Below are 25,902 nucleotides of genomic sequence, written 5' to 3' on the forward strand. Positions count from 1 at the left end.
TGTGGGGCCCAAAACTGCTCACAATACTCCAAATGTGGTCTGACCAATGCCTTATAAAGCCTCAGCATTACATCCTTGCTTTTATATTCCAGTCCTCTCAAAATGAATGCTAACATTGCATTTGCCTTCCTTACTACCAATTCAACCTGCAAGTTAACCTTTAGGGAATCCTGCACTAGGGCTCCCAAGTCCCTTTGCGCCTCTGATTTCTGAATTCACTCACTGTTTAGAAAATAGTCTCCACCTTTATTCCTTCTACCAAAGTGCATGACCGTACACTTCCCTGCGCTGTATTCCGTCTGCCACTTCTTTGTCCATTCTCCCAAACTGTCCAAGTCCTTCTGCAGACTCCCTGCTTCCTCAACACCACCTGCCCCTCCACCTATCTTTGTATCATCCACAAACTTGGCCACAAAGCCATCAGTTCCGTCATCCAGATCATTAATGTATAACATGAAAAGTAGTGGACCCTGACTTTGTTTTCAGTATTTCTTTTGTTCAATATAAACTTGGCCTGGTCATAGAAGTAGTGTCATAGAGTCATAGAGCAGTACAGCACGGATACAGGCCCTTCGGCCCAACCAGTCTATGCCAACCATAATGCCCACCCAGCTAGTCCCAATTTCCTGCATTTGACCTATATCCCTCCAAGCCCCACCCCTCCATGTACCTATCCAAGTGCTTCTTAAATGATGCTGTTGTACCTGCCTCACCCACTTCCTCTGGCAGCTCGTTCCACACACTCACCACCCTCTGCGTGAAAAAGTCGCCCCTCAGGTCCCCTTTAAATCTTTCCCTTCTCACCCTAAACCTATGCCCCCTAGTTTTGGACCCCCCTACCCTGGGGAAAAGGCTGTTACCGTCCACCTTACCTCTGCCTCTCATAATTATAAACATTTCTATCAGGTTGCCCCTCATTCTCCTAAATTCCAAGGAATGAAGACCAGCCTGGCCAACCTCTCCCTACAACTCAGGCCCTCTGGTCCTGGCAACATCCTCGTAAATCTTTTCTGCAATCTTTCCAGTTTGATGTGGGGAAAATAAAAATGGGATTAGTGTAGGATTAGTGTAAATGGTCGCTTAGGGGTCAACATGCACTTGGTGAGTTGAAGGGCCTGTTCAGTGCTGCAGGACTCCATGACTCTATTCCCCTGAAATGCATTATCAAACCCACAGAGGCTATGATAACTGTTCCAGTACTAACCCATAAATAATCAGATTTATTGAATTTAATTTCACTGAATTAATTTGAGCTCTTTACCTCCAGATTACCAAGCCATTATTATAACCAGTGGGCTACTTTAACCACACTCTGACAGCAAAGTGATTTATGCTTCATAATACATTTTCCTACATGCTTTCTGTGATTATCATTCAGGGGAACATCAGTCAAATACATTTTCTTATAATAGGTTTGATTTAGCAGAAAGTGCACATTATACACATTTTCAAACTGTTTTTTCAATGCATAAATACGTTACAAATTAAGTTCATAACATAGACATAATGGTTCTATATTTACTTAGGACCGTAAGAGAGAGAGAGCCAGGGGAACAATTTGCAGATGTGAAACTCCAAGGTAGAAGCGGTGCTGAAATTGATGGCAGGTCACCTACTCCACGTATGGGTCAAGGTCACAGCTTGGGAGTGAAGCGGGAGGGAATGCAGAATGGCAAATCAGATACTCAGTAACCTCAGACAGGAGATGCACCACTTTTTATTGGACTAAAGCAGACAAACACTTGGACAGAAGTTGGTTAGTTCATCTCTGATTTCACCACTTGTGCATTGCAGTGCAGAGCCAGGGACCAGCAGGAGGTTAGCAATGGTGAACAATGTTCTGAGATGAGGAGCCAGAGATATTTTGCATTTGACCTCTCAGCTTCATTCCAAGGGCAGCTGCCCTCAGTAGCATGACTCCATTCATTTGTAGTTGCCAATCTTGATTAAAAAAGCAAGTGGACTGTTTACTTATCCAAATTTACCTTTTTCCTAGTCACTCATGCAATCTTTCAGTAGATTTTTTTAAATAAGTTTTAATTTTTTAAATATTTATTTGTCATTCAAGTGTATTTGAACAGCTTGGGTGCCTCTGATTATCTGATTCTGCCACCTGAAGCTTACGACCCAGTCTGCTTCATGGAACGACTGTCAGCATCCAGACCTTCATCATTGGTGGAGGGATGGAGGGGTGCTATTCTCACGGGAGGTCTGTGGCCAGTGGATCAGTATTCGGACCTCTGTTGTTTTATATATATGTTGGGTGGGCTGATTAGTAACTTTTCAGGTGACACAAAAGTTGACAGAGTTGTGGACAGTGAGGAAGGTTGTCAAAGGACTCAGCAGAAAATAGGTCAGTTGGAAAGGTGGGCAGAGAGATGGCAGATGGAGTTTAATTTGAATGAGTGTGAGGTGTTGCACTTTGGGAGATCAAATATAAAAGTATACAGTGAATGGCAGGACCTTTAGATAAGATTTCTTTATTAGTCACATGTACATCAAAACACACAGTGAAATGCATCTTTTGCGTTGAGTGTTCTGAGGGCAGCCCACAAGTGTCGCCACGCTTCTGGTGCCAACATAGCATGCTCACAACTTCCCAACCCATACGTCTTTGGAATGTGGGAGGAAACCGGAGCACCCGGAGGAAACCCACGCAGACACGAGGAGAATGTATAAACTCCTTACAGACAGCGGCTGGAATTGAACTAGGGTCACTGGCGCTGTAACGGTGTTACGCTAACCGCTACACTACCATGCCTGCCCATTGCTGTACAGAAACATTGCTGTACAGAGGGATCATGGGGTCCGACTCCATAGCTCCCTGAAAGTGGCCACACAAGTAGATAGAGTGGTAAAGAAGGCGTCTGGTGAACTTGCCTTCACTGGATGGGACAATGAACACAGGGTTCAAGAGGTCATGTTGCAGCTGTATAAAACTGTGCATTGATTGAAATTCTGATCACTCAGTTACAGGAAGGATGTGAGGACTTTGGAAAGGGTACAGAAGAGGTTCACCAGGAGGTTGCCTGGATTAGAGAGCACTAGCTATAAGGATAGGTTGGACAAACTTGGATTGTTTTCTCTGGAGCACTGGAGGCTGAGGGGAGAGCTGACAGAAGTTTATAAAATTATGAGAGGCAGAGACAGGGTGGACAGTCAGACTCTGTTTCCCAGGGTGGAAATGTCAAATACTAGAGGGCAGAGGTTTAAGGTGAGAGGGGGAAAGTTTAAAGGAGATTTATAAGGCAGGTTTTTTACACAGAGAGTGGTGGGTGCCTGGAACGGGCTGCCAGGGGTGGGGGTGAAGGGAGATATGACAGAGGTGTTTAAAAGACATTTAGACAGACACATGAACAGGCCGGGAGTGGAGGGACACAGATCACGTGCAGGCAGATGGGGGTAGTTTAAATTGGCATCATGGTCGGCATAGACTTGGTGGGCCGAAGGGCCTGTTCCTGTGCTGAACTGTTCTACATTCAATAATAACCCTGCAGTGCAGGACAGTGTGCATCCGCCTGACACTGAACAAGTGATGGTGGAGGTGTGGAGAGACCAACATGATTAGGTACAGGGTATTGCTGGCTCTAATCGCACGTTCATTGGGGAATTCAGGTCTATGGTGGTGGGCAATAGAATCAAAAGGAGGATTTTCTTTGAACTGACAGGCACTTTTGGTGATTGGATGGTGAGCTGATGGCTGAGTGACCTGCTAGGCCGGTTCAGAGACACATTGCTCTGGCAATGCAGTCAGACCAAGGACAACAGGTTTCCTTCCACAAAGGAGATTAGTGAAAGATTGGTTTCCCTGACAATGGTTTCCCTGGGTGCCCTGGTTTCCCTTGGGTGCCCTGGTTTCCCCCCACGTCCCAAAGCCATGCTGGAAGTTTAAGTGACCACCGTGAATTACGCCTCATTGAGATAAATTGCAAAAGAATCAAAGAGTTGATGATGGGCATTTGTGGGGCAGAAGCTGCAGGGATACAGGAAATACAGTGTCTGCAGCCAACATGAATCCGATGGGATGAATGGCCTCTTTCCGTGTCACATTGAGAAAGTAAGCAGCAGTTTCTCACACCATGTAAAGTACACCTCATCTCCGGAGATCTTAGCAACCAACGCAAGAGCAAAATAATGAAATTGTGGAAATAAAGAATCTGCACGTTTTGTTTTTATGGAACGTTTTCTGTCACCTCTTTTCCAGGTCCGTCCTCATGATGTTAGTCTACACTCCTGACCACTGACCTCGGACACTGACTCTCTCTCCATAGATGCTGCCTGATACAAACTCCTGCAGACGCTGGAATGAGAACACAGAAAATGCTGTAAATATTCAGCAGGTCAGGCAGCATTTGTGGAGACTTAATGTTTCAGATCAAGTCCGTTCAACCGAAGTGTCATCAACCATTGATGTGAAACATGAACTATTTCTCTCTCCGCTGAGCACTGAGTATTTCGAACTTTTTCTGATATTCTGATATTATTTGCAATGTCCCAACCAGACTGGACGCTGTGAGTTACAGAGAACTGAAAGGAGTTGCTGAACAGGATTTCCTGGTAAGGAGATGTCCGGCCAGATTTTGAAGAGACCCAAGGCTCCGCAGTCCAGCAACCCGAGTGTAGCTCAAAGGTTAAACCTGCTGTGGAAATACCTGGATGCAGCAGGACTTCAGAAGTGCATGGAGGACCTGTGTGCCCAGCTACTGAGGAGCACGGAACTGCCACAGAATCCATACCCCAGACTTTTCCGTCAGATCCAGCAGCAGGCAGAATGGTAAGAGGTAGGGTTGGTTGTTCCTGGGCACGTAATCCTGTGTCCTGAACGAACAATCCAGAGTCCCGTGTTCAAATCCCACTAGGGTAGCCATAGTTAAGTTCAGTTGGTAACTTAGAACTAAAAGAAGTCATTACTTTTGATGACAAGAAAGTTATAGGATTGTTGTAGAAACCCACCTGGCTCATTACTGCTCTCCTGGGGAAGAAATTTGCTGCTTTACCTTGTGTGGTCTCCATGTGACTCCAGACTTACTAATCTGGTTGACCTTTAAATGCCCTCTGAAATGTCCAGGAAGCTGCTCGGGTTGAAGGGTAAATGGAGAGGGGCAACGTGCAGTGTTGCCAGTAACAACGAGATCCTGAGAAATGAAGGAACTTAAAACAATACATCAGGCCTTTTCACGATGGAAAACACCCCCAAACCTTGTCACAGAAACAGTCGTCAGGCAGGATCTGAGACTGGACCAGGCAAGGAGGCATTGTCAGGGGGTCAAAAGCATGAACAAAGATGTAGGATTTAACAAGTGGCTCCAGAAGATGCAGAGAGATTTCCAGAGGGGATTCCAGAGGGTTGGGGAATGACTGTATGTCTCTAGAACTACTGGTGGAAAATGAGTAGAAATCCAGCCAGCAAATCCCACCAGAGCAAGTCACAGAAATTGACTTATTACATTTGGTTTGTTCATCTGCTGTGGTAACCATTACACTGTACCGTCTCAGCTGTGTTTTGTGTTCCCTAGGTTTCGATTAACTAACTCCATGCCATCTGAAAGAATCCTTTCCGATCTGAACTTTCCTACCTTTTCCACAGCCATCGGATACATATCAGGTGTAGTAACCGAGAACTCTCCACGGGCTGTGTTACCTTCACTGAGATACCAGACAGCCCAGTGACGTTCTCTGTCTGAGCTCACATGGGAAGGTGGTGCTCACTGTGTCAGAGGGTTGCTGCCACCCATCACACTCCAACCCTTCCTCTCTGGACCTTGGGCCACTACAGCTGGCCAGTTGTGGCTCGGTGGAGCACTCTGACTCCTGACATGGAAGGTTCTGGGTTCCAGTCTGTGAAGAAGGGTGTGCAGGGACAGGTCTGGGGTGATGCACCGGCCCTGAAGGAGTGCTCCATCTTCCGGCTGAGCCACTGAACTGTGAGCCTGTATCCCTCTCAGCTCCACCTGAAACATCCCATGCCATCAGTTTGGAGAAATGTGGAGGATTTCTCTCTGGTGTGCTGGCCATTGCTCAGTTCCAAAACTGATGATTGTTTTCTCCTTAACGGGCTTTTGCTATGCACAAATTGGTTGCCAGGTTTCCTATATTACAACCTTCAAAAGTGTTTCATTGCCTATTAAACTCTTTGGTACACCTAAAGTTAATGTGGAAGGTGCTATACAAATGCAGGTCATTCTTCCCTTTTTGTTGATGTACCGGGGCAGTTAATTTGACGCCATCCACGGTTACACTACCCCCTCCTCCCCCAAAGGTACAATAACCACAGCAGTCCTCTGGAAGGTACGGCGTGGGTAACGATTTCTCTCTGTAACACTATTGCCTCTGGTCACACACAAGGAATGGCCGCAGGCGATCGGTACAGGACACACCTATAGGAGCAAGAGTCCATGTTCCCAAAGAGGATGGGAGGGAAGGGGTGCGGGAGGGGGTTTGCGGGAGGGGGTTTACAGGAGGGTGTTTGGGGGAGGGGGTTTGCGGAAGGGGTTTGCGGAAGGGGGTTTGTGGGAGGGGGTTTGCGGGAGGGTGTTTGTGGGGCGGTTTGTGGGAGGGGGTTTGGGGAGGGGGTTTGCGGGAGGCATTTGTGGAAGGGGGTTTGGGTTGGGGCGTTAGTGGAGGGGGTTTATGGGAGGGTGTTTGCGGGAGGGTGTTTGTGGGGGGGTTTGGGGCAGGGGGTTTACGGGAGGGGGTTTGGGGGAGGGGTGTGAGGGTGAACAAGCGTTTCCATCCACCACTGGAATCAAACTGAAACCACACTGTCAGTTGATAAACACCATGGGACAATGAGTGAGAAAGGACCTCAAATTCTCATCTCATTTATAGGGGAATTGATGATTGCCTTGGTTAATGGACAACTCCATTATGGAAATGGACCACCGTGGGATCCTGCAGTGTAGAAGGAAGCCATTTGGCCCCTCATATCTGGGCTAGCACTTGGTTAGAGTGATCCAACTCGTCCCTCTCCCCTGCTCTTGCCCTATGACCCTCCAGTTATCCCCCCGATCCAATTCTGACAGTTACAATTGCATCTTCCTCCGTCACTTTCAGATGGATCACAATTGGTCGCAGTGTAAAGTTCACCCATGCCCCTCTGCCAAACGACCTTCAATCTGTCCTCAGTGTATCAGGAGAGTGAACCACGTTGAACTTCAGACAATCCTTATGTTTGCCCCAGCCCATGTCCGTTGTGTGGCAGCACCTTTGCCCCAGTGGTCACAGTGTTCAGGATCCGTGATCTTAACCGTAATTTTTATTCTTGTTGAAACTCACAGGTGCCAGGAACTCCTCCCATGTGTGGGGCCTACCCAGTGTTCTGTGCTCTGTCTCTCCTGCTCAGCTCACACAGTACAGCTGGTTGCTGGCCAGTGTCACACCTCCCCCTGCCGGTCTGCATCGGACCCCTGCTTACTCAGTGAGTCTTTCTCCTTGGATGCCTCAGTCACCCGGTTCCATCATGATTCAGTCAGCCGATGGTAGATCCCTGGCCTTATAAGCTACAATAGACCTGCGATCCCCTGCGTGGAGATGACCAATGTCCCTGTCATTGTCTGTGGACATTCTCATGGTAGCAACAACCTGAATTTGGCTCTGCCAACCTAAGCCCAGAACTGAGTGACCTGGAGTTCACTGTAAGTCTCCAGAACAAACCAGAAGAGATCCCAGGTATGATTGATAGATAGATAGATAGATAGATAGATAGATAGATAGATAGATAGATAGATAGATAGATAGATAGATAGATAGATAGATAGATAGATAGATAGATAGATAGATGGATGGATGGATGGATGGATGGATGGATGGATGGATGGATGGATGGATGGATGGATGGATGGATATCTTTATTAGTCACACGTACATTGAAACACACAGTGAAATGCATCCTTTGCGTAGAGTGTTCTGGGGGCAGCCCACAAGTGTCGCCACACTTCCAGCACCAACATAGCATGCCCATAACTTCCTAACCCGTACGTCTTTGGAATGTGGGAGGAAACCGGAGCACCCGGAGGAAACCCAAGCAGACACAGGGAGAACATACAAACTCCTTACAGACAGTGGCCGGATTTGAACCCGGGTCGCTGGCGCTGTAATAGCGTTACGCTAACCGCTACACTACCATGCCTGGAGGTTGCAAGTTCAAGTCCCACTCCAGAAACTCAAGCACAAAAATCTAGGCTGCCCCCCGCCATGTGACACTGAGAGAGTGCTGCACTGTCAGGAGTGCCATCTGTCAAATGAGAAGATAAATCAAGGCATCTCTCTGCCGGGTGGATATAAATATCCCGTGGATTGATTTTGAAGAGCGTGGAGGTTTCCTTTGGAGTCCAGTGTAGCGACGGAGGATGAGGGGGGACCTGATAGAGGTGTAGAAGATGATGAGAGGCATTGATCGGGTGGATAGTCAGAAGCTTTTCCCCAGAGCTAAAATGGTGGCCACAAGAGGACACAGGTTTAAGGTGCTGGGGAGTAGGTACAGAGGAGATGTCAGGGGTAAGTTTTTTACTCAGAGAGTGGTGAGTGTGTGGAATGGGCTGCCGGCAGCGGTGGTGGAGGCGGATACGATGGGGTCTTTTAAGAGACTGTTGAATAGGTACATGGATCTGAGAAAAATGGGTAAGCCTAGTAATTTCTAGTGTAGGGACATGTTCGGCACAGTTTTGTGGGTCGAAGGACCTGAATTGTGCTGTAGGTTTTCCAATGTTTCTAGAATTCATACATTGAATGTTATTAAACAGATTCCCCAGGTCCTGGCACACACTGTGGGATCAGAACCTACAACACACAGAAAGGCCATTTGGCCCATCGTATCCATGCTGAATGTAAATAAGATTTCAGCCTCTCACTTCCAGCACACAGTGTCTAGGTCTGAAGGTCATGTCTCTAAGTACACAGTTAGAGGGGTTCTGCCTCTCCCTCCCTTTCGGTCAGTGAGTTCCAGACCCCACTGACTCTGGATGGAAAAGAATTTTCCTCCTTTCCCCTCTAACCCTTCTACCACCCACTTTAAATCTAGCTCCAGGTTTTAGCCTCTCAACTAAGGGAAGTAAATCCTTCCAGTTAAATCTTTCTCATAATTCTGTGCAGCTGAACTAAATCTTTCCCCTTCCCCCAAAGCCTCCAAAGTCTCAAAGAAAACAGCCCTAGCCTATTTAGTCCTTCATAGCCACAATTCCCCCTCCCTCAACGTCCTCATAAATCCCTCTGCACCCACTCCAGTGCAGTCACCTTTCCTGGAATATGGTGACCAGAAGTGTACACAGAACTCAATCTGTACAACAAAGGGTTGCTGTGGTACTTGCATTACACTTCAGAAAGAAACTCATTGGCTGTAAACTATCTTGCCACATCGAAAGGTGCTATAGAAATGCAAACATTTTCCTTTCTGGGTCACAGCAACAGGAGGTTGTCCTGCTACATTGATATAAAATCAGTAACAGTGCAAGGGGTGTTCTGATACTTGTTTGCCCCTTTTAGTGTGGAGATTTGTTGTTAGAATTTAGGATCTGGGGTTGGGAGCAACATTTCCAGGATCCACCCTATCCTGGAGACATTCCCTCACCAGCATCCGAGAGCATCAGTTATCTCTTGGAGCTCACGGTTCTGGAGTGGGACTTAACCCCAGAGCCCTAAGATTCAGAGATAAGAGGTCGATCCCCTGTTCCACAACTGGTGGTGGTACAGACGGGGTTAATCATACCATGGACAGTGTTATCAGGGTGTTGGCTCAGTCTGCAGTCTGTGAAAATGTCAGATCATTTTATCTGTAAATGAATTAATTTTGAACTTTACTGTGTCGTCTCCAGGTTCAGGTGTTGTCTGCTCTCACAGGACCAGCCATTTTTACCGGAACCTTCTATGACCTGCCTCCTACTGTAGATATTCTCCTAAATTTTGTCATCATTGGTTCAGACCTCCAGAGAGCTGTATCTGTCTACGCAGAATGTCTCAGGAACGATATCAGCAGGACAATCAAACAGCAAAATCACCTTGTCTTTAGGTAACTCCCAGAAGCTGGAAAAGGGATTGGGAATGTTGAGCACATTGAAACACATCAAAACACTAGGATGCTGGAAATCTGAAATAGAAACAGGGAAGGCTGGGAGAACCTGTCACTCCAGACAGTGTCAGGGAGAGAGGGAAAGTCAGGGTTTCAGTCTGATGACTCGTGGTCAGAACTGGAAACTGTTCTGGATAGAACTGATTGAGCCTTAGAGTCACACATCACAGACAGAGGCCCTTCAGTCCATTGGGGGGGGGGCAGCAACCACACACCAGATCCCAGTGTCCCTCACAGAGTTGGGGGGCCAGTAACCACACACCAGATCCCAGTGTCCCTCACACAGTTGGAGGGTCAGTACCCACACACCAGATCCCAGTGTCCCTCACACAGTTGGGGGGGTCAGTACCCACACACCAGATCCCAGTGTCCCTCACACAGTTGGGGGGGTCAGTAACCACACACCAGATCCCAGTGTCCCTCACACACTTGGGGGGTCAGTACCCACACACCAGATCCCAGTGTCCCTCACACAGTTGGGGGGGTCAGTACCCACACACCAGATCCCAGTGTCCCTCACACAGTTGGGGGGGGGCCAGTAACCACACACCAGATCCCAGTGTCCCTCACACACTTGGGGGGTCAGTACCCACACACCAGATCCCAGTGTTCCTCACACAGTTGGGGGGGTCAGTACCCACACACCAGATCCCAATGTCCCTCACACAGTTGGGGGGCCAGTAACCACACACCAGATCCCAGTGTCCCTCACACAGTTGGGGGGCCAGTAACTACACATTCTCAGTAGGGGATGGAAACAGATCCATGGGCAAGACCTCGGGAACAAGGCCACACCTGCATGTGTTTTCACTGCTGCCTGTGCAGTTTGTATTATCTCCAGAACGGGACGATAAATTTGATCCCGTCAGACAGAACTAGATGTGTTGTTCATTTGCTTCTCTGCACCAGTTACTGACATCCTCTCTGCCTTGACTTTCCCGTTTTAGGTTGGTTGTCCCTGTTGACAAAAATGGACAAAACGACGTTTTCTCCAGAGTGAGTAGCTCATTGTCAGATCTGTTTGTGAAGGATGAGTTGCTCAGAGACAGAGACAGTCACTTTCCTTCTATTCCTCCATCACGGCCGGAACCAGCATCTACTGCCTGTCCATAACTGCCCTTTGAGGAGGTGGCTGAACCCACAAGCTGAGGGTGCTCCCACCCTGTTGAATTACCCCACTGGTAATTCCACCACCCGACCCAGCGACAACGAAGGAAGTACCACAGGATTTGGACTCACTCTGCATCCCACAGCTTCCCACCAAAGTCCATGAAAGAGTCCCTGGCTCTACTTCCGGAAGGAACAGGAGGGGTGTTGCTGGTACCCAGGCCCCTCAGTCCAGAGTGCTGACAGACTGAGTGGAATCAAGCTGATGGTTCCATGGAGAAGCGTTGACTTGTGGTGTGTGCCAGCCCTCCGTGGAGCCTGCGCACTGCGCATCTGATCCCTGCTTCCATCCCCAGACTTATCGCCAACTCCATGGGTAACACGTTGTGCTTTGTATCCCCTCAGCTTTATATCAGCCACACCTGGTGCACCTTGTCCAATCTGCTCATTACAGTGGGGCCACCTACCATCACCAAGTGAAATGTCTTTAAATGCACTTTAATTAATATTCATATACTGTATAACCGTGATTTACACTTTGAATGTGGTATTAAATGTTTATTGTTTTTAATTTTTTGTTTTTTTTGATGACTTAAATGTATTTAAATAGGCTGGGACTGTTTTCCCTGGAACATAGGAGGCTGAGGGGTGACCATATAGAGGTTTACAAAATCACGAGGGGCAGAGATAAGGTGGACGGTCACCGTCTTTCTCCCAGATTAGGAGAGGCTAAAACTTGAGAGCACAGGTTCAAGGTGAAAGGGGAACGATTTCAAAGGGACCCTAGGGGCAAGTTTTTCACACAGAGAGTAGTGGGTACGTAGAACGAGCTGCCTGAGGAAGTGCTGAAGGCAGGTACATTAGCAACATTTAGTGGGGAACAGGTATCTTTATTAGTCACATGTACATCGAAACACACAGTGAAATGCATCTTTTGCGTAGAGTGTTCTGGGGGCAGCCCGCAAGTGTCACCATGCTTCCAGCGCCAATATAGCGTGCCCACAACTTCCTCACACATACGTCTTTGGAATGTGGGAGGAAACCGGAGCACCCGGAGGAAACCCACGCAGACACGGGGAGAACGTGCAAACTCCTTACAGACAGCGGCCGGAATTGAACCTGGCTCGCTGGTGCTGTGATAGCATTACGCTGATATACTTGGACAGGTACATGGATAGGAAAGGTTCAGAGGGATATGGGCTAAATGCAGGCAAATGAGATAACTCAAGAAAGCAACGGTCAGCATGGGTGAGTTGGGCTGAAGGGCCTGTTTCCATTCTGTATAATTCTATGACTCTATGTATTTCGACTGTTTCTAACAGTGGTTGGGTTACTGGGTACTGTGGACTGTCAGTGGTTGGGTTACTTGGGAGGTGGTCTGTCAGTGGTTGGGTTACTGGATAGGGTGGTCTATCAGTGGTTGGGTTACTGGGTAGGCGGTCTGTCAGTGGTTGGGTTACTGGGTAGGGTGGTCTATCAGTGGTTGGGTTACTGGGTAGGTGGTCTGTCAGTGGTTGGGTTACTGGGTAGGGTGGTCTAGCAGTGGTTGGGTTACTGGGTAGGCGGTCTATCAGTGGTTGGGTTACTGGGTAGGGTGGTCTATCAGTGGTTGGGTTACTGGGTAGGTGGTCTGTCAGTGGTTGGGTTACTGGGTAGGGTGGTCTAGCAGTGGTTGGTTACTGGGTAGGTGGTCTGTCAGTGGTTGGGTTACTGGGTAGGTGGTCTGTCAGTGGTTGGGTTACCAAATAGGCCAGAGCAGCCAGGGGCACAGCCCTTGGGATTCGGTACTTGCAGTGTGGGGGTCACTCATGGACCCCCCACCTTGTAGGTGAGTGTATGAGTGAGCCAGGGAGGGCTTTGGGAGCTGAGTGCTTGCTAAAGGATAGGGCAACGGTAGTTACAGGAAAACATGAGGCGTGTGTCCATATTGTGACAACTCCTGTTTGTGGGACCTTGCTGTGCACTAGCTGGCTGCCCATCTCCTCCCTTCCAGCAGTGGTCACTCTTCAAAGGCCTTCCAAGCTGAAGATATGACCCAGAACCAGCAATAACTGTGTCACCAGGTCTTGTCCTCAGACAGATCCATTTGGTCCTGGGCTTAGACCATAAGACATAGGAGAAGAATTAGGCCATCGAGTCTGCTCCACCATTCGATCATGGCTGTTTCATTTCTCCCTAGAACCATAGAACCATAGAACACCACAGTACAGAAAACAGGCCATTCGGCCCTTCTAGTCTGTGCTGAAACAGTATTCCACTAGTCCCATCTACCTGCACCCAGTCCATAACCCTCCAGACTTCTCCCGTCCATGTATCTATCCAATTTATTCTTAAAACTCAAGAGTGAGCCCAAATTTACTACATCAGATGGCAGCCCGTTCCATACTCCCACCACTCTCTGAGTGAAGAAGTTCCCCCTAATGTTCCCCCTAAACTTTTCCCCTTTCACCCTAAAGCCATGTCCTCTCGTACTTATCTCTCCTAATCTAGGTGGAAAGAGCCTACTTGCATTAACTCTGTCTATACCCCTCATAATTTTGTAAACCTCTGTCAAATCTCCTCTCATTCTTCTGCACTCCAAGGAATAAAGTCCTAACCTGTTCAATCTTTCCCTGTAACTCAACTCCTGAAGACCCGGCAACATTCTAGTAAATCTCCTCTGCACTCTTTCAATCTTACTGATATCCTTCCTATAGTTAGGTGACCAGAACTGCACACAATACTCCAAATTTGGCCTCACCAATGTGTCATACAACCTCACCATAACATCCCAACTCCTATACTCAACACTTTGATTTATGAATGGCAGGATGCCAAAAGCCTTTTTTACAGCCCTGTCTACCTGTGACGCCACTTTCAGGGAATTATGTATCTGAACTCCCAGTTCCCCGTGTTCCTCCGCACTCCTCAGTGCCCTACCATTTACTGTGTATGTCCTACCTTGATTTGTCCTTCCAAAATGCAACACCTCACACTTGTCTGCATTAAATTCCATCTGCCATTTTCTGGCCCATTCTTCCAATTGGTTCAGATCTCTCTGAAAGCTTTGAAATCCTTCCTCGCTGTCCACTATGCCTCCAATCTTAGTATCATCAGCAAACTTGCTGATCCAATTTACCACATTATCATCTAGATCATTGATATAGACAACAAACAACAATGGCCCCAGCACAGATCCCTGAGGCACACCACTAGTCACAGGCCTCCAGTCTGAGAAACAATCGTCCACTACCACTCTCTGTCTTCTCCCACACAGCCAATTTCGAATCCAGTTTACAACCTTTCCATGGATACCTAGTGACTGAACCTTCTGAACTAACCTCCCATCTGGGACCTTGTCAAAGGCCTTACTAAAGTCCATGTAGACAATATCCACAGCCTTTCCTTCATCTACTTTCTTGGTAACCTCCTCGAAAAACTCTACAAGATTCGTTAAACATGATCTACCACACACAAAGCCATGCTGCCTATCCTTAATCAGCCCTTGGGTATCCAAATACTTGTATATGTGATCTCTCAGAACACCTTCCAATAATTTACCCACTACTGATGTCAGGCTCACTGGCCTGTAATTACCTGGTTTACTTTTAGATCCTTTTTTAAACAACGGAACTACATGAGCTACCCTCCAGTCCTCCGGCACCGCACCCTTACTACTGATTCAACTTGCAAGTTAACCTTTAGGGAATCCTGCACTAGGACTCCCAAGTCCCTTTGCGCCTCTGATTTCTGAATTCGTTCCCCGTTTAGAAAATAGTCTCCACCTTTATTCCTTCTACCAAAGTGCATGACCGTACACTTCCCTGCGCTGTGTTCCATCTGCCACTTCTTTGCCCATTCTCCCAACCTGTCCAAGTCCTTCTGCAGACTCCCTGCTTCCTCAACACTACCTGCCCCTCCACCTATCTTTGTATCATCTGCAAACTTGGCCACAAAGCCATCAGTTCCATCATCCAGATCATTAACATATAACGTGAAAAGTAGCAGACCCAACACTGACCCCTGCGGAAACCCACTGGTCACTGGCAGCCAACCAGAAAAGGCCCCTTTATTCATGCTCTTTGCCTTCTGCCAGTCAGCCAATCGTCTATTGGGTAGTGTAGCGGTTAGTATAACGCTTTACAGCGCCAGTGACCCCGGTTCAATTCCGGCCACTGTCTGTAAGGAGTTTGTACGTTCTCCTTGTGTCTGCATGGGTTTCCTCCAGGTGCTCCGGTTTCCTCCCACATTCCAAAGACGTACGGGTTAGGAAGTTGTGGGCATGCTATGTTGGCGCCGGAAGCGTGCTGACACTTGCGGGCTGCCCCCAGAACACTCCACGCAAAAGATGCATTTCACTGTGTGTTTTGATGTACATGTGACTAATAAAGATATCTTATCTTATCTGATCTCCAACTGTCCCTCCCCTGCAGGACCAGCTGATGAACCTCACCGAGGGCTTTCACTCCAGTGTCTCAGCAGCCATCGCGGCAAAGCAGCTCATCCGACTTGAGTGCCTATGGCGACTGAACATCACCGGTGAGGATTTCCTCAGGGGAGCAAAGCTGTACACCCTGACCATCGTTCAACCCTCGGATGGGGATATGGAGGAGAGGTAGGTCAACCAGCACATCTCGCTCTGGGGCAGGAGGGGCTGCTGTAACTCCAGGCAATGAGAAGGTCAGTGTGGGGCCATGTTAGTCTAACTCAACACATAACAGAAATATGTGCTCACCCCACACTAGCCTGTGTGCTGTGCTCAAAGTCAAAGCCGAGTTTATTGTCATTGGCAGAAGTCCATGTGTGCACAGGTAAAATGAAAAACTTACCGGCAGCAGCATCACAGGCACAGAGCATCAGATAAGCAGCATTCACAAGAAAAAACATCAACTAAACATAAATTGTACACAATTAGGCTGCTGTTGCAAACAGCACATTTCATGGCATTTATACCCTGTGTATCTATGCCCATGACAACAATAAACTTTAAACTTAAATGTTACTACAAGCCCAGCTCACCACCACACCACCTCCACGCCATGAAGCTGGCAATGATTTCCAGCTGAACGCCTCATTCCCTGCTCAGGACTACTCTCCATGTTTAAACCGAGCCCACAGGCCACATTTCCCAGTCACAAATCTTCTGGTCACTCATTTTGCTGGAAAGAACCATTGCAGTGTGTGTGTGAACAGGTCTCCAACATGATTCACTTCAGGCCAGAAGGTTGTGGGCTGAGACACACCAAGGAACACTGAGCACACGGATTTGGCTGACACTTTGGCTGCAGTGCTGAGGCAGGGCTGCACTGTTGGAAGTGCCGTTAAACCAAGGGGCAGTTTTCCCACTCAAGAGATCCCATATTTCTTTATGATTGAGAAGGAGGCCATTTGGCCCATTGAGTCTATGCCAGCAATCCCATCGATCCCATTCCTCACTCACTTCCCTGTGAACATATTCCATCACATTCCCATCAACTGTTCCCCATTCTCCAATCACCCACCTACACCCTAGGGGCAATTTACAGCAGTAAATTGACCAACCAACTGGCACGTCCCTGGGATGTGGGAGGAAACCGGAGCACCCGGGGGAAACCCACACAGGTACGGGATGAACGTGCAAACTCCACACAGCCAGCACCCGAGGTCGGGATCGAACCAGGTCTCTGAAGGTGTGAAGCTCTACAAGCAGCATCACTGTGCCACCCTGCTCCCAACCCCAACAACCCCCAGGCCCTCAGCACTGTAAATAAGGGCCCACTTACCTCAGAACGATTCCTTCCCTCCTCTCTGCAGGATTTTCGATTACTCCGAGCTTCCTCTGATCCACCTGTATTCCAGCGTCTTCCTCCGGCAGACCCATGCGGAAGCCTATTGTGGCATTTTTATCCCGAGGGAGGAGGCTATTGACAAAGACTTGCAGCTTCCACGGATGAAAGCCACCCATAACTGTAGGTATTGGGTTTATTGGTTCGTTATTGTCACGTGTACCGAGGTACTGTGAAAGGCTTTTGTTTGCGTGCCATCCAGACAGATCATTCCACACATAAGTACAGAGGTAGTACAAAGCAAACAGAATGCAGAATAAAGTGTTGCAGTTACAGAGAAAGTGCAGCACAGGTAGACAAGTGCAAGTGCCACGACAAGGTAGATTGGGAGATCAAGAATTCATCTTTAGCGTATGAGAGGTCCGGTCATGAGTCTGATAATAGTGGGATAGAAGCTGTCCTTGAGTCTAGTGGTATGTGTTTTCAAGCTTTTGTATCTTCTGCCTGATGGGAAGGGGAAGGGAGGAGAAGAGAGAATGTCCGGGGTTGGAGGGGTTATTGATTACGTTGGCAGCTTTCCTGAGGCAGCAGGAAGTGTAGACAGAGTCCACGGAGGGGAGGTTAGGGATAGGGTTAAGGTCTAACCCTAACATCATCAAACCATACGAGGCTCTTGCTCATGTTTTTATATTCTCCTACAAGACGGAAGTAGGCCATTCAGCCCATCGGGTGTATGCTGGCTCTCAGACCAATCCCAGTGATCCCAATCCCCCACATTTCCCTGTCACCTACTCTCTCTCACATGCTCATAACTTTCCTCACTTCACCTACACTTGGAGCAGTTTACAGCGGCCAATTAACCTCCTGTGGGGGGAACCCCACGTGGTCACAGGGAGAACGTGTGGACTCCACACAGACAGCGCCGGAGGTCAGGATTGAACCTGGGTCTTTGAAGCTCTGAGCCAGCAGCACTACTCACTGCGTGTGTGCAGACCAATGCAGAATCCTTCTAATGCTGATTATTGTTAAAATGTTTTCCTTACTCGTTGAATATTTCCTTGTTTAACACTTACCATAGGAGATATTAGTGGACTGACGCTGTGGTCTCATCCTATCGGGGTGACACATTGGGCCAGGTCATCAGCAGCCCCTCCCACGCCTCCACTCACCTCCTGTGGGATCCTCGCGGTTCCGTGGCTCCCGGTGTCCCTGAGGTTCCACTGCTGCAGCCGTTCCACAAGTACCAAGGCCACACCCAGGAATTCTGACAGCTTGTAATCAGAGACCTGACCAACAGTTGGAAAACGTTTATATCAGTTTTTAACATTTAATAGTAAATTTAAAATAATTAATTCATTTAAAATCACACTCAATTTGTGTCAGTTAATTGAAAACTATAATGTTCAGTAAGGTTAAATTAAACAAACCACATGGCTTCACTGACCATTTTAGTGAAGGCTGGTGATGCCATTCGAGTGAATGGGGCTCGTTAGATGCACAGGATATAGTTGGCTGAGGGGCCAGATACAAAGTGCATGTGGCTCCTCACCTCGACCCAGTGCAGAGCTGCAGCTGGCCTCAGCGCTGAGACCAGCAGAAGGGGGAGGTCAGGTGCGGCTGTGCAGAAGTCGGGAACAGGCCGACACGAGCAGTGCAACAGGTTGGTGCTTCTCTGTGTGTCTGCTGGTTCCTGGGCCCATTACTGTAAGGAATAGGACAAGGAACGCACCACTCATCCCCACGGTCCTGCTTCACATCACCACTCACCTCCTGCCTCAGCTCCATCTCACTGCCTGAGCCCACATTCTTCAGCTCTCGATCTGGAATCTCTCGGTGAGTGAGCTTCTGCAGCCCTCTGGACACATTCCCAAAGATTCACAAACCTCTGGAATGGAAAGAAACTTGCTCACTCACAGTGCTGTCAATCCCTGTAATTCCCTAGCCCAGAGGGCTCAGACTTCACCCCTGGGAACCACAGACTCAGGGGGGCTGAGAATCAAGAGAGAGGAGAACCAATGAGGGAGGAGGTGGGGAATTGTCGATGGCAGAGCAGGCTTCTCATCGTCCTCTTGTTTTTATACCTGGAACTTTCCTCTTTGTTCACCCATCTGCCTGCAGCCAGGAACTGATGGGCCAGGAGTCAGGGTCAGCTGAAAGGGACCACCCCAGTCTGTAGTGAACTCATTGGGTGCTCTGCACTGTCAATATTCACCTCGTCCTTTCACTGTGTTTTGTGTACCTGTAGCTCGAGGAGGTGAGTGGCCCAGCAGCTCTCAGAAACACATTTCAACCTCTTCCAAGGTATCTCCTCACGGATTTCAGTGCACAGAGCAAGGCAAACACGGCCCAGATTCCAGCAGCGTCTTGGAGACCATCAGGGCAAGCATGTTGCAGAGAATCGCTTGTGTCCCACTGAGCACGGGAGCATTCGATATTATCTACTTCTCCATACTAATCATTCTCATGGAGCTGGGACATTCTGGGAACCAGGAACACAGCTCTCGGATGCCAGACAGAGAGCAGCACCTGTTGGAGGTAAGAAGACAACATGATGATACAGTTTTCCTGCTCATTCCCAGGTGGTTTGGGATTTATATCTGACCGTTTCCCAACCTGAATCACTTTAGTACCAACGAAATACTCAGTGCTGGAATGTAGGAAAATCAGTGCGCAATTAGTGTACAGCAAGATCCCACAAATGATGAGGTAAGGACCAGGTTATGTCAGCCAGTGCTGCTGGTTGAAGGATAGAACACGAAGGAGAATTCCCCTGCACTTTAAATCCTCGCTGTCCATCTGGGAGGACAGTCAGGCTTCTCATCCAGGAGCTGGCACCAGCAGAGTGCAGCACTCCCACCGCCCTGCAGTACAAACCGAGCCTGGTCTGCATACACGGGTCTGTGGACCGCAACTGAACCACACGTATCTGACTCAGAGACCAGTGCGACACTCACTCAGCTCACACTCATCGCCCTCGGGTTGTTGACAGCGTGACCCAACATTTCCCAGTAATGAACCAATAGGACTAGGAGTAAGTATTGGCCCCACCTTCCTCATCTGCATTTCATGGGCTGATCTTTTACCTCAGGACCACTCTCCTGCTCTAACCCCATGTCCCTCGATTCCCTTCTCGATCTCTGTCTCTAATATACTCAGTGACCGAGCTTCTCTACAGTCTCGTGTGGAGAATTCTACAGATACTTTCCTTCAATGTCAACAAAACAGAAGAGCTGGTCATTGACTTCAGGAAAGGGGGCAGTGTACATGCACCTGTCTACATCAATGGTGCTGAGGTAGAGAGGGTTGAGAGCTTCAAGTTCCTGGGAGTGAACAGCCTGTCCTGGTCAAATCATGTAGATGCCACGGCTAAGAAAACTCACCAGTGCCTCTACTTCCTCAGGAGGCTAAAGAAATTTGGTTTGTCCCCTTTGACTCTCACCAACTTTTATCGATGCACCATAGAAAGCATCCTGTCTGGATGTATCACAGCTTGGTACGACAACTGCTCTGCCCAGGACTGCAAGAAACTGCAGAGAGTTGTGGACACGGCCCAGCGCATCACAGACACCAGCCTCCCCTCCTTGGACTCTGTCTTTACCTCTCGTTGTCTTGGTGAAGCAGCCAGCATAATCAAAGACGCCACCCACCCGGGGCATTCTCTCTTCTCTCCTCTTCCATTGGGTAGAAGATACAGGAGCCTGAGGGCACGTACCACCGGACTTAAGGACAGCTTCCACCCCACTGTGATTAGACTATTGAACGGTTCCCTTATACAATGAGATGGACTCTGACCTCACGACCTACCTTGTTGTGACCTTGCACCTTATTGCACTGCACTTTCTCTGTAGCTGTGACACTTCACTCTGTACTGTTATTGTTTTTACCTGTACTACATCAATGTACTCTGTACTAACCCAATGTAACTGCACTGTGTAATGAATTGACCTGTACGATCGGTTTGCAAGCAAGTTTTTCACTGTACCTCAGTACAAGTGACAATGATAAACCAATCCCAATACCAGATACGTTACCCTCTGGGTGAAGAAATTATTTCTCATCTGAATCCTGATTGGCCAGTTCCTTGAGACTGTGTGCCCTGGTTCCAGGCACCCAGTCAGGGGAAACCCTTGCAGATGCCACATCAATTTTGTAAATCTCAATGAGATCACCACTCATTCTTCTAAACTCAGTAGAGTGTAGGTCCGGTCGGCTTAATCTGTCCTCATGGGACAAACCCCACCCCAGGCAAACCTTTGTTACACTCCCTCAATCACCAGAAACAGCCACTTCGGGTCTTTGGTGTGGTTTTTAAGAATTCATTCACGGTGCAAGGGTGTTGCTAACTATTGCCTCTCCCTTCCTGCCCTTGAGCAGGTGGTGGGGAAAAACTTTCTTGGGCCCCTGAAGTTTGGGTTGAAGCTGTTGCGTAGGTTGTCCCAGAATCTTAAACCCAGTGACAATAAGCTAACGAGGACACATTTCTAAGTCAGGCCAGTGCATGAGTTGGAGGGGAACTGCAGCTGGTGGTGTTTCTGAGCACTTGCTGCCTTATCCCTCTGGTGAAAGAGCTGTGTGATGAGACTGGGAAATGGAAAACCATTCTCTGGTACAGTCAGGATCCGTCTTGGAGCAGAGTGGAGGAGCTTCTCTCTGATCAGGCCTGAACTACACCTGATGCCCAGTGTATTCAGAGCCCTCCAACGGGAACATGGCAACTTTATAAATCCCTGCCTCCCTCCATCCAAAGTAAGTAACCAAAAAATGTCAGGTACTTTAACCTAAGGAGCCAGTTAGCGGATTGCTCGGGCCGTTTAATGTGCCATCACCTTTCCTTTATCCTCCAGGCCTTAGTACAACTTTACAGATTTCTACATGGCTCTGCCTCTCGAATATGGAACATCATAAACCTGAACCAAACCATCTGCTTGCTGTTGGAGTCTGAGGACACGGAGGTAAACGCACTTTGAATGTTACTTCCATTACATTTAGGAGAATACATTTTTTTTATACTCTGCTTGGAATTGAAAAAACTGCAAATTATTTCTGCTGTTCCTTAACATTCTCCAAACCCAAAGGTTCTGTTGGGGATACAGGGGCAGGAAAGTTGTTGCTGAGACATGGTAGCTGAGGACACTGTTGCTGAGATACTTTTGCAGGAGTTAATTTGCAGGGTGTACAGTCACTGGAAATTCAGTGGCTGGGAATAGTTTCTGGGATTACAATTACTGGGAAACAGTTGTAGGGTGCAGTTGCTCAGACACAGTTGGTTGGATAGTTACTGGGATGCAATTGGTAGCATTTATCCAAGACCTTGGTTTCTATCTCCCAGCCTGCCCCGTCCCATCCACCCTCCACATCTGCACTCAACGCTCCCAGTCCTACAACACTTGACTTTAAAATCCTCCGCTGTTTCCATGTTTTCACTGCTTCACTTTGGTACAACCTCTGCCGCCCTGAGATTCTGCCTTTTGGGCGTTCTTGGTGTTAATTGCTCTGCCATCGATGACTGTGCCTTCTATTACCAGGTCTCTGATCCCCGGATTCCCTCCCCAAACCTCTCTGCCTTTCTTTTAAGACACTTTCTCAAACCAACCTCTTTGGTTAAGCTTAGGTCACCTGGCCTAACATTCTTTATCGGTTAAATTTGGTCTGAAAACGCTCCTGTAAAATGCCTTGGAGTTTTTACCGCATTGAAAGAGGAAGTGGTAGAGACTGGTACAATTACAGTGTTTGAAAGGCATACGGACAGGTTCATGGATAGGAAAGGTTTAGAAGGATATGGGCCAAATGCAGGCAAAGCTCAGGAAGGCACCTTGGTCAGCAGGGACATTGGGCCAAAGGGCCTTACTCTGTGCTGTATAACCCTGTGACTCTGTGAAGGCACTGACCACAACTGTTGAGAAAGGGAAAGAGAGCATTAGTTTTACCACAGATTTAGTGAATTTACTGGGGTTTGCTGTGTGACCGTTACTTTGCAATGTTACAGGTCAATTGCAGGGAGATCTTTACGGTCTTAGCTGAAAAATGCAGGAAGTTGATTTCTGATTTTTTGGATTCCGATTACCGGAAAGTCTCGTCTGATTTCGTGACCCTGAGTAAAGTTTTGAAGATGAGGATGGAGTCAGCACTGCATGCTTTATTGGAAGATCCTCACAGAAAACTTCTGAACAACTTCCGAGAGGTAGGTAGAACCATAGAGAAGCAGCACCTTCCAAACCTGTGTCCGTGACCCCTGGAAGGACAGCGAGCAGGCGTGCCACCACCTACAGGTTCCCCTCCACGTCACACTGACTGGGGAATGTACCACTATTCCTTACTGCCGTTGAGGGAGCACATTCACCACATGGACTCCAGCTCTTCACCACCTTCTCAGGGGCAGCCAAGGATGTGGTCCTGCCATTGACGCCTGCCTCCAGTGAATAAATAAGGATTCCTTCAACACCCCTCCCCCTTACACACCCCCACTTACCACATCCCCCTCCTGTACTGGCCACAGGACACCGGCCATCAGCCATGACAAGCCGGCAACTATTTGGGACAGTTGAACACACTGATTTCAGTCAAAGTCAGGTCAGTTGCTGTCAGGACCGTGACTACAATCAAGATTCATCAGTACAACTGGTTATAATATTGCCATGTATAATAGGCAAACTATTGGCATAACTTCATCCAATCAACGTGGCAGGGAGTGAGCATAAGTTTGCTTTACTCTTTGAATGACATTATGAATTGTATTGATATTACAAAGTCTTTTCACTTCTAGGGTTGGGTTCAGTTGTAACAAGGTGGATCTGGTTAAAGTTTCTTTAGCCAAATACTCTTGTGGAATGAAACCGCACAGAAGGCCATTTGGCGCGTCTCGTCTGTGCTAGACAGCCAACCCAGCTTTAAAATATGCATGAACTGATAACCAAACGTTCCCCTGTGTTAGATCTCGGTGTTCTGTGGGAATGCTGCATTACTGAGTGTCCTTGACTGCACAACAAACAATCCAATCCAACCTCTCCAACACCCAGGACTGACGAGAAGTTGAAAAGGCGATGTGCTGACTGAGATGTGGTGTCTCTACTGAAGTTCTACAACTTGGTGGAGAGGAACTTCAAAGACAAATTCATGCATCTTTTCCCATGTCTGGGAAGAAGGGCTTGTAGAGAAAAAGTCAGGACCAGGCACTATGCACGAGCTTTTTCACCTCGCAGAAGCCATTGACTTTGTCACTCAGAGGGACAGTGGAGCATTCCTTCAGAAGTTCATCTCCTGCAGCCTCAACAGCCCATCAGTACCCAGAGAACTGAGGTGGAAGCAGATCGTCCCCGATCCTGGCATGGCGTACAAATCTGTAACGGCACAGAGTTGGAAATAAAACCGGAAAGTGCTGGAAACACTCAGCAGGTCAGGCAGCACTTGTACAAAGTGAAAGAGTTAACACTTCAGGTCAGACCTCTCTCATCAAACCTGCTGAATGCTCCAGTATTTCCCCTTTTATTTCAGATTTCCAGCATCTGCAGTCTTTGTTGATTTTCCTCGACTGTTGAATGCACAGAATAAGATGTGAGCTGTCCTCAGGAAAGTTAGGGAATATTTTTCCCTCTGGAGCTGAGCATTAATGGACCCAGTGGAGATTTATTAAGACAACAAAGGGGTAAAGCAGTGAGGGTTGTTTTCTCCAGCACTGAAGCAGTAGCAGGGTCACTGAGTGAGGATCCTCAATAAGGAAGTGAGAAAAACATTCTCGCTCAAGGGCTGTCAGTGGCGGAAACGCTCACCACAACTGGCGATTGAGAAACCACATCCATTAGAATCCTGGGTGTTTATGTGAGAAAGGAGAATGTAAAACAACACAGGGAAATGGGATGAAACTGTTTGATGGGCTAGAACCAATACAGATGCAATGGGCCGAATGGCTTCCTTTTGTCCTTATACCCTGTGAATTAGAATCAGCCAGGTTCGCTCCACAGGAATCAGAGCAGCAGCTCACGGTAAGAGCACTGGTGGTGTTGGCGTGCAGGGATGGTGGGTGGTAATCTCAGCAGATTGGTCCTGTCATGCAGAGCTGACGTGTGTGTCTGCCTCTAGATGTGTTCCTGTGGGACGGTGATGTTGCTTCAGGCAGTGGAGGACTCCCTGCCCTGGGTGCCAGTATTAACAGACATGAAGAAACAAGCAGAAGAGGCTTCTCAGGGAACAGGACCCGACAACAAGCAGGTAGTGACGAACTGGCAGTGATTTCTGTGCAATACCCATTAATGCAACAATTAAAGGCACATCCCTGTAAAATAACGGAGGAAGTATTTTGCTCATTTTCTCCCTCTTTGTACTTTATGCCAGCATCTAACACTGGGACACATGGTGCTGAATAGTTCAATTGGCCCATCTCTCCTTGTGCAAGCTGGAAGTGTGAGGCTATTCACCTGTAGAAGGCATCACAATGCAGCAGTCCTCACTTAACATCCAATCCATAGTTGATTGATTCCTCCTCTCCAGCCCAATGATATGAAAATATTGAGGCTAACATCGTGGTTCTATTACTGGACATGTGATCCAAAGGTCGAGGTTCTTGATCCGACAACCATGAATTCAGAAACAATGATTCAGGAACAGCTTCTTCCCCTCTGCCATCATGTTTCTGAATGGTCTGTGAACCCATGAACACCACCTTGTTATTCCTTTTTTTGCACTATTTATTTATTTTTGTAATTTACAGTAATTTTATGTCTTTGATCTGCACTGCTGCCGCAAACCAACACATTTCACATCATGTACGCCAGTGATAATAAACCTGATTCTGATCCTGAATTCAAATCTCCCCATACCAGTTTAAATTCAACTGAGTAATTAAATAAATCTGGAATAGAAAACTACAACTGATAACAGTGACCGTGAACTACCAGGCTGTTATTCATTAACATCCTTCGATGAAGGAAATTTGCTACCCTTAACCAGACTGGCCTTTAGGTGGCTTCAGACCCTGAGTAACGTGGCTGGGTC

The 25,902-nt window shown here is 47.9% G+C and overlaps 1 protein-coding gene across 1 annotated transcript in view; it reads left to right on the forward strand.

Annotated features, from left to right (window-relative positions):
* Positions 1–4,517: 4,517 nt before the first annotated feature.
* LOC127584859 (uncharacterized) overlaps positions 4,518–25,902 on the forward strand; it is a 51,693-nt gene continuing 30,308 nt past the window's right edge. Inside the window, exons 1-11 of the mRNA XM_052041826.1 lie at positions 4,518–4,774; positions 5,517–5,605; positions 7,278–7,417; positions 9,810–10,003; positions 11,011–11,059; positions 15,583–15,764; positions 16,943–17,097; positions 19,160–19,449; positions 21,759–21,866; positions 22,901–23,095; positions 24,991–25,119. Coding sequence (XP_051897786.1) covers positions 4,566–4,774; positions 5,517–5,605; positions 7,278–7,417; positions 9,810–10,003; positions 11,011–11,059; positions 15,583–15,764; positions 16,943–17,097; positions 19,160–19,449; positions 21,759–21,866; positions 22,901–23,095; positions 24,991–25,119 — 1,740 coding nt within the window. The 5' untranslated portion in view covers positions 4,518–4,565. The remainder of the gene's footprint in view (positions 4,775–5,516; positions 5,606–7,277; positions 7,418–9,809; positions 10,004–11,010; positions 11,060–15,582; positions 15,765–16,942; positions 17,098–19,159; positions 19,450–21,758; positions 21,867–22,900; positions 23,096–24,990; positions 25,120–25,902) is intronic.

Source organism: Pristis pectinata, chromosome 31, assembly GCF_009764475.1.
Source record: "Pristis pectinata isolate sPriPec2 chromosome 31, sPriPec2.1.pri, whole genome shotgun sequence".
Lineage (NCBI taxonomy): Eukaryota > Metazoa > Chordata > Chondrichthyes > Rhinopristiformes > Pristidae > Pristis > Pristis pectinata.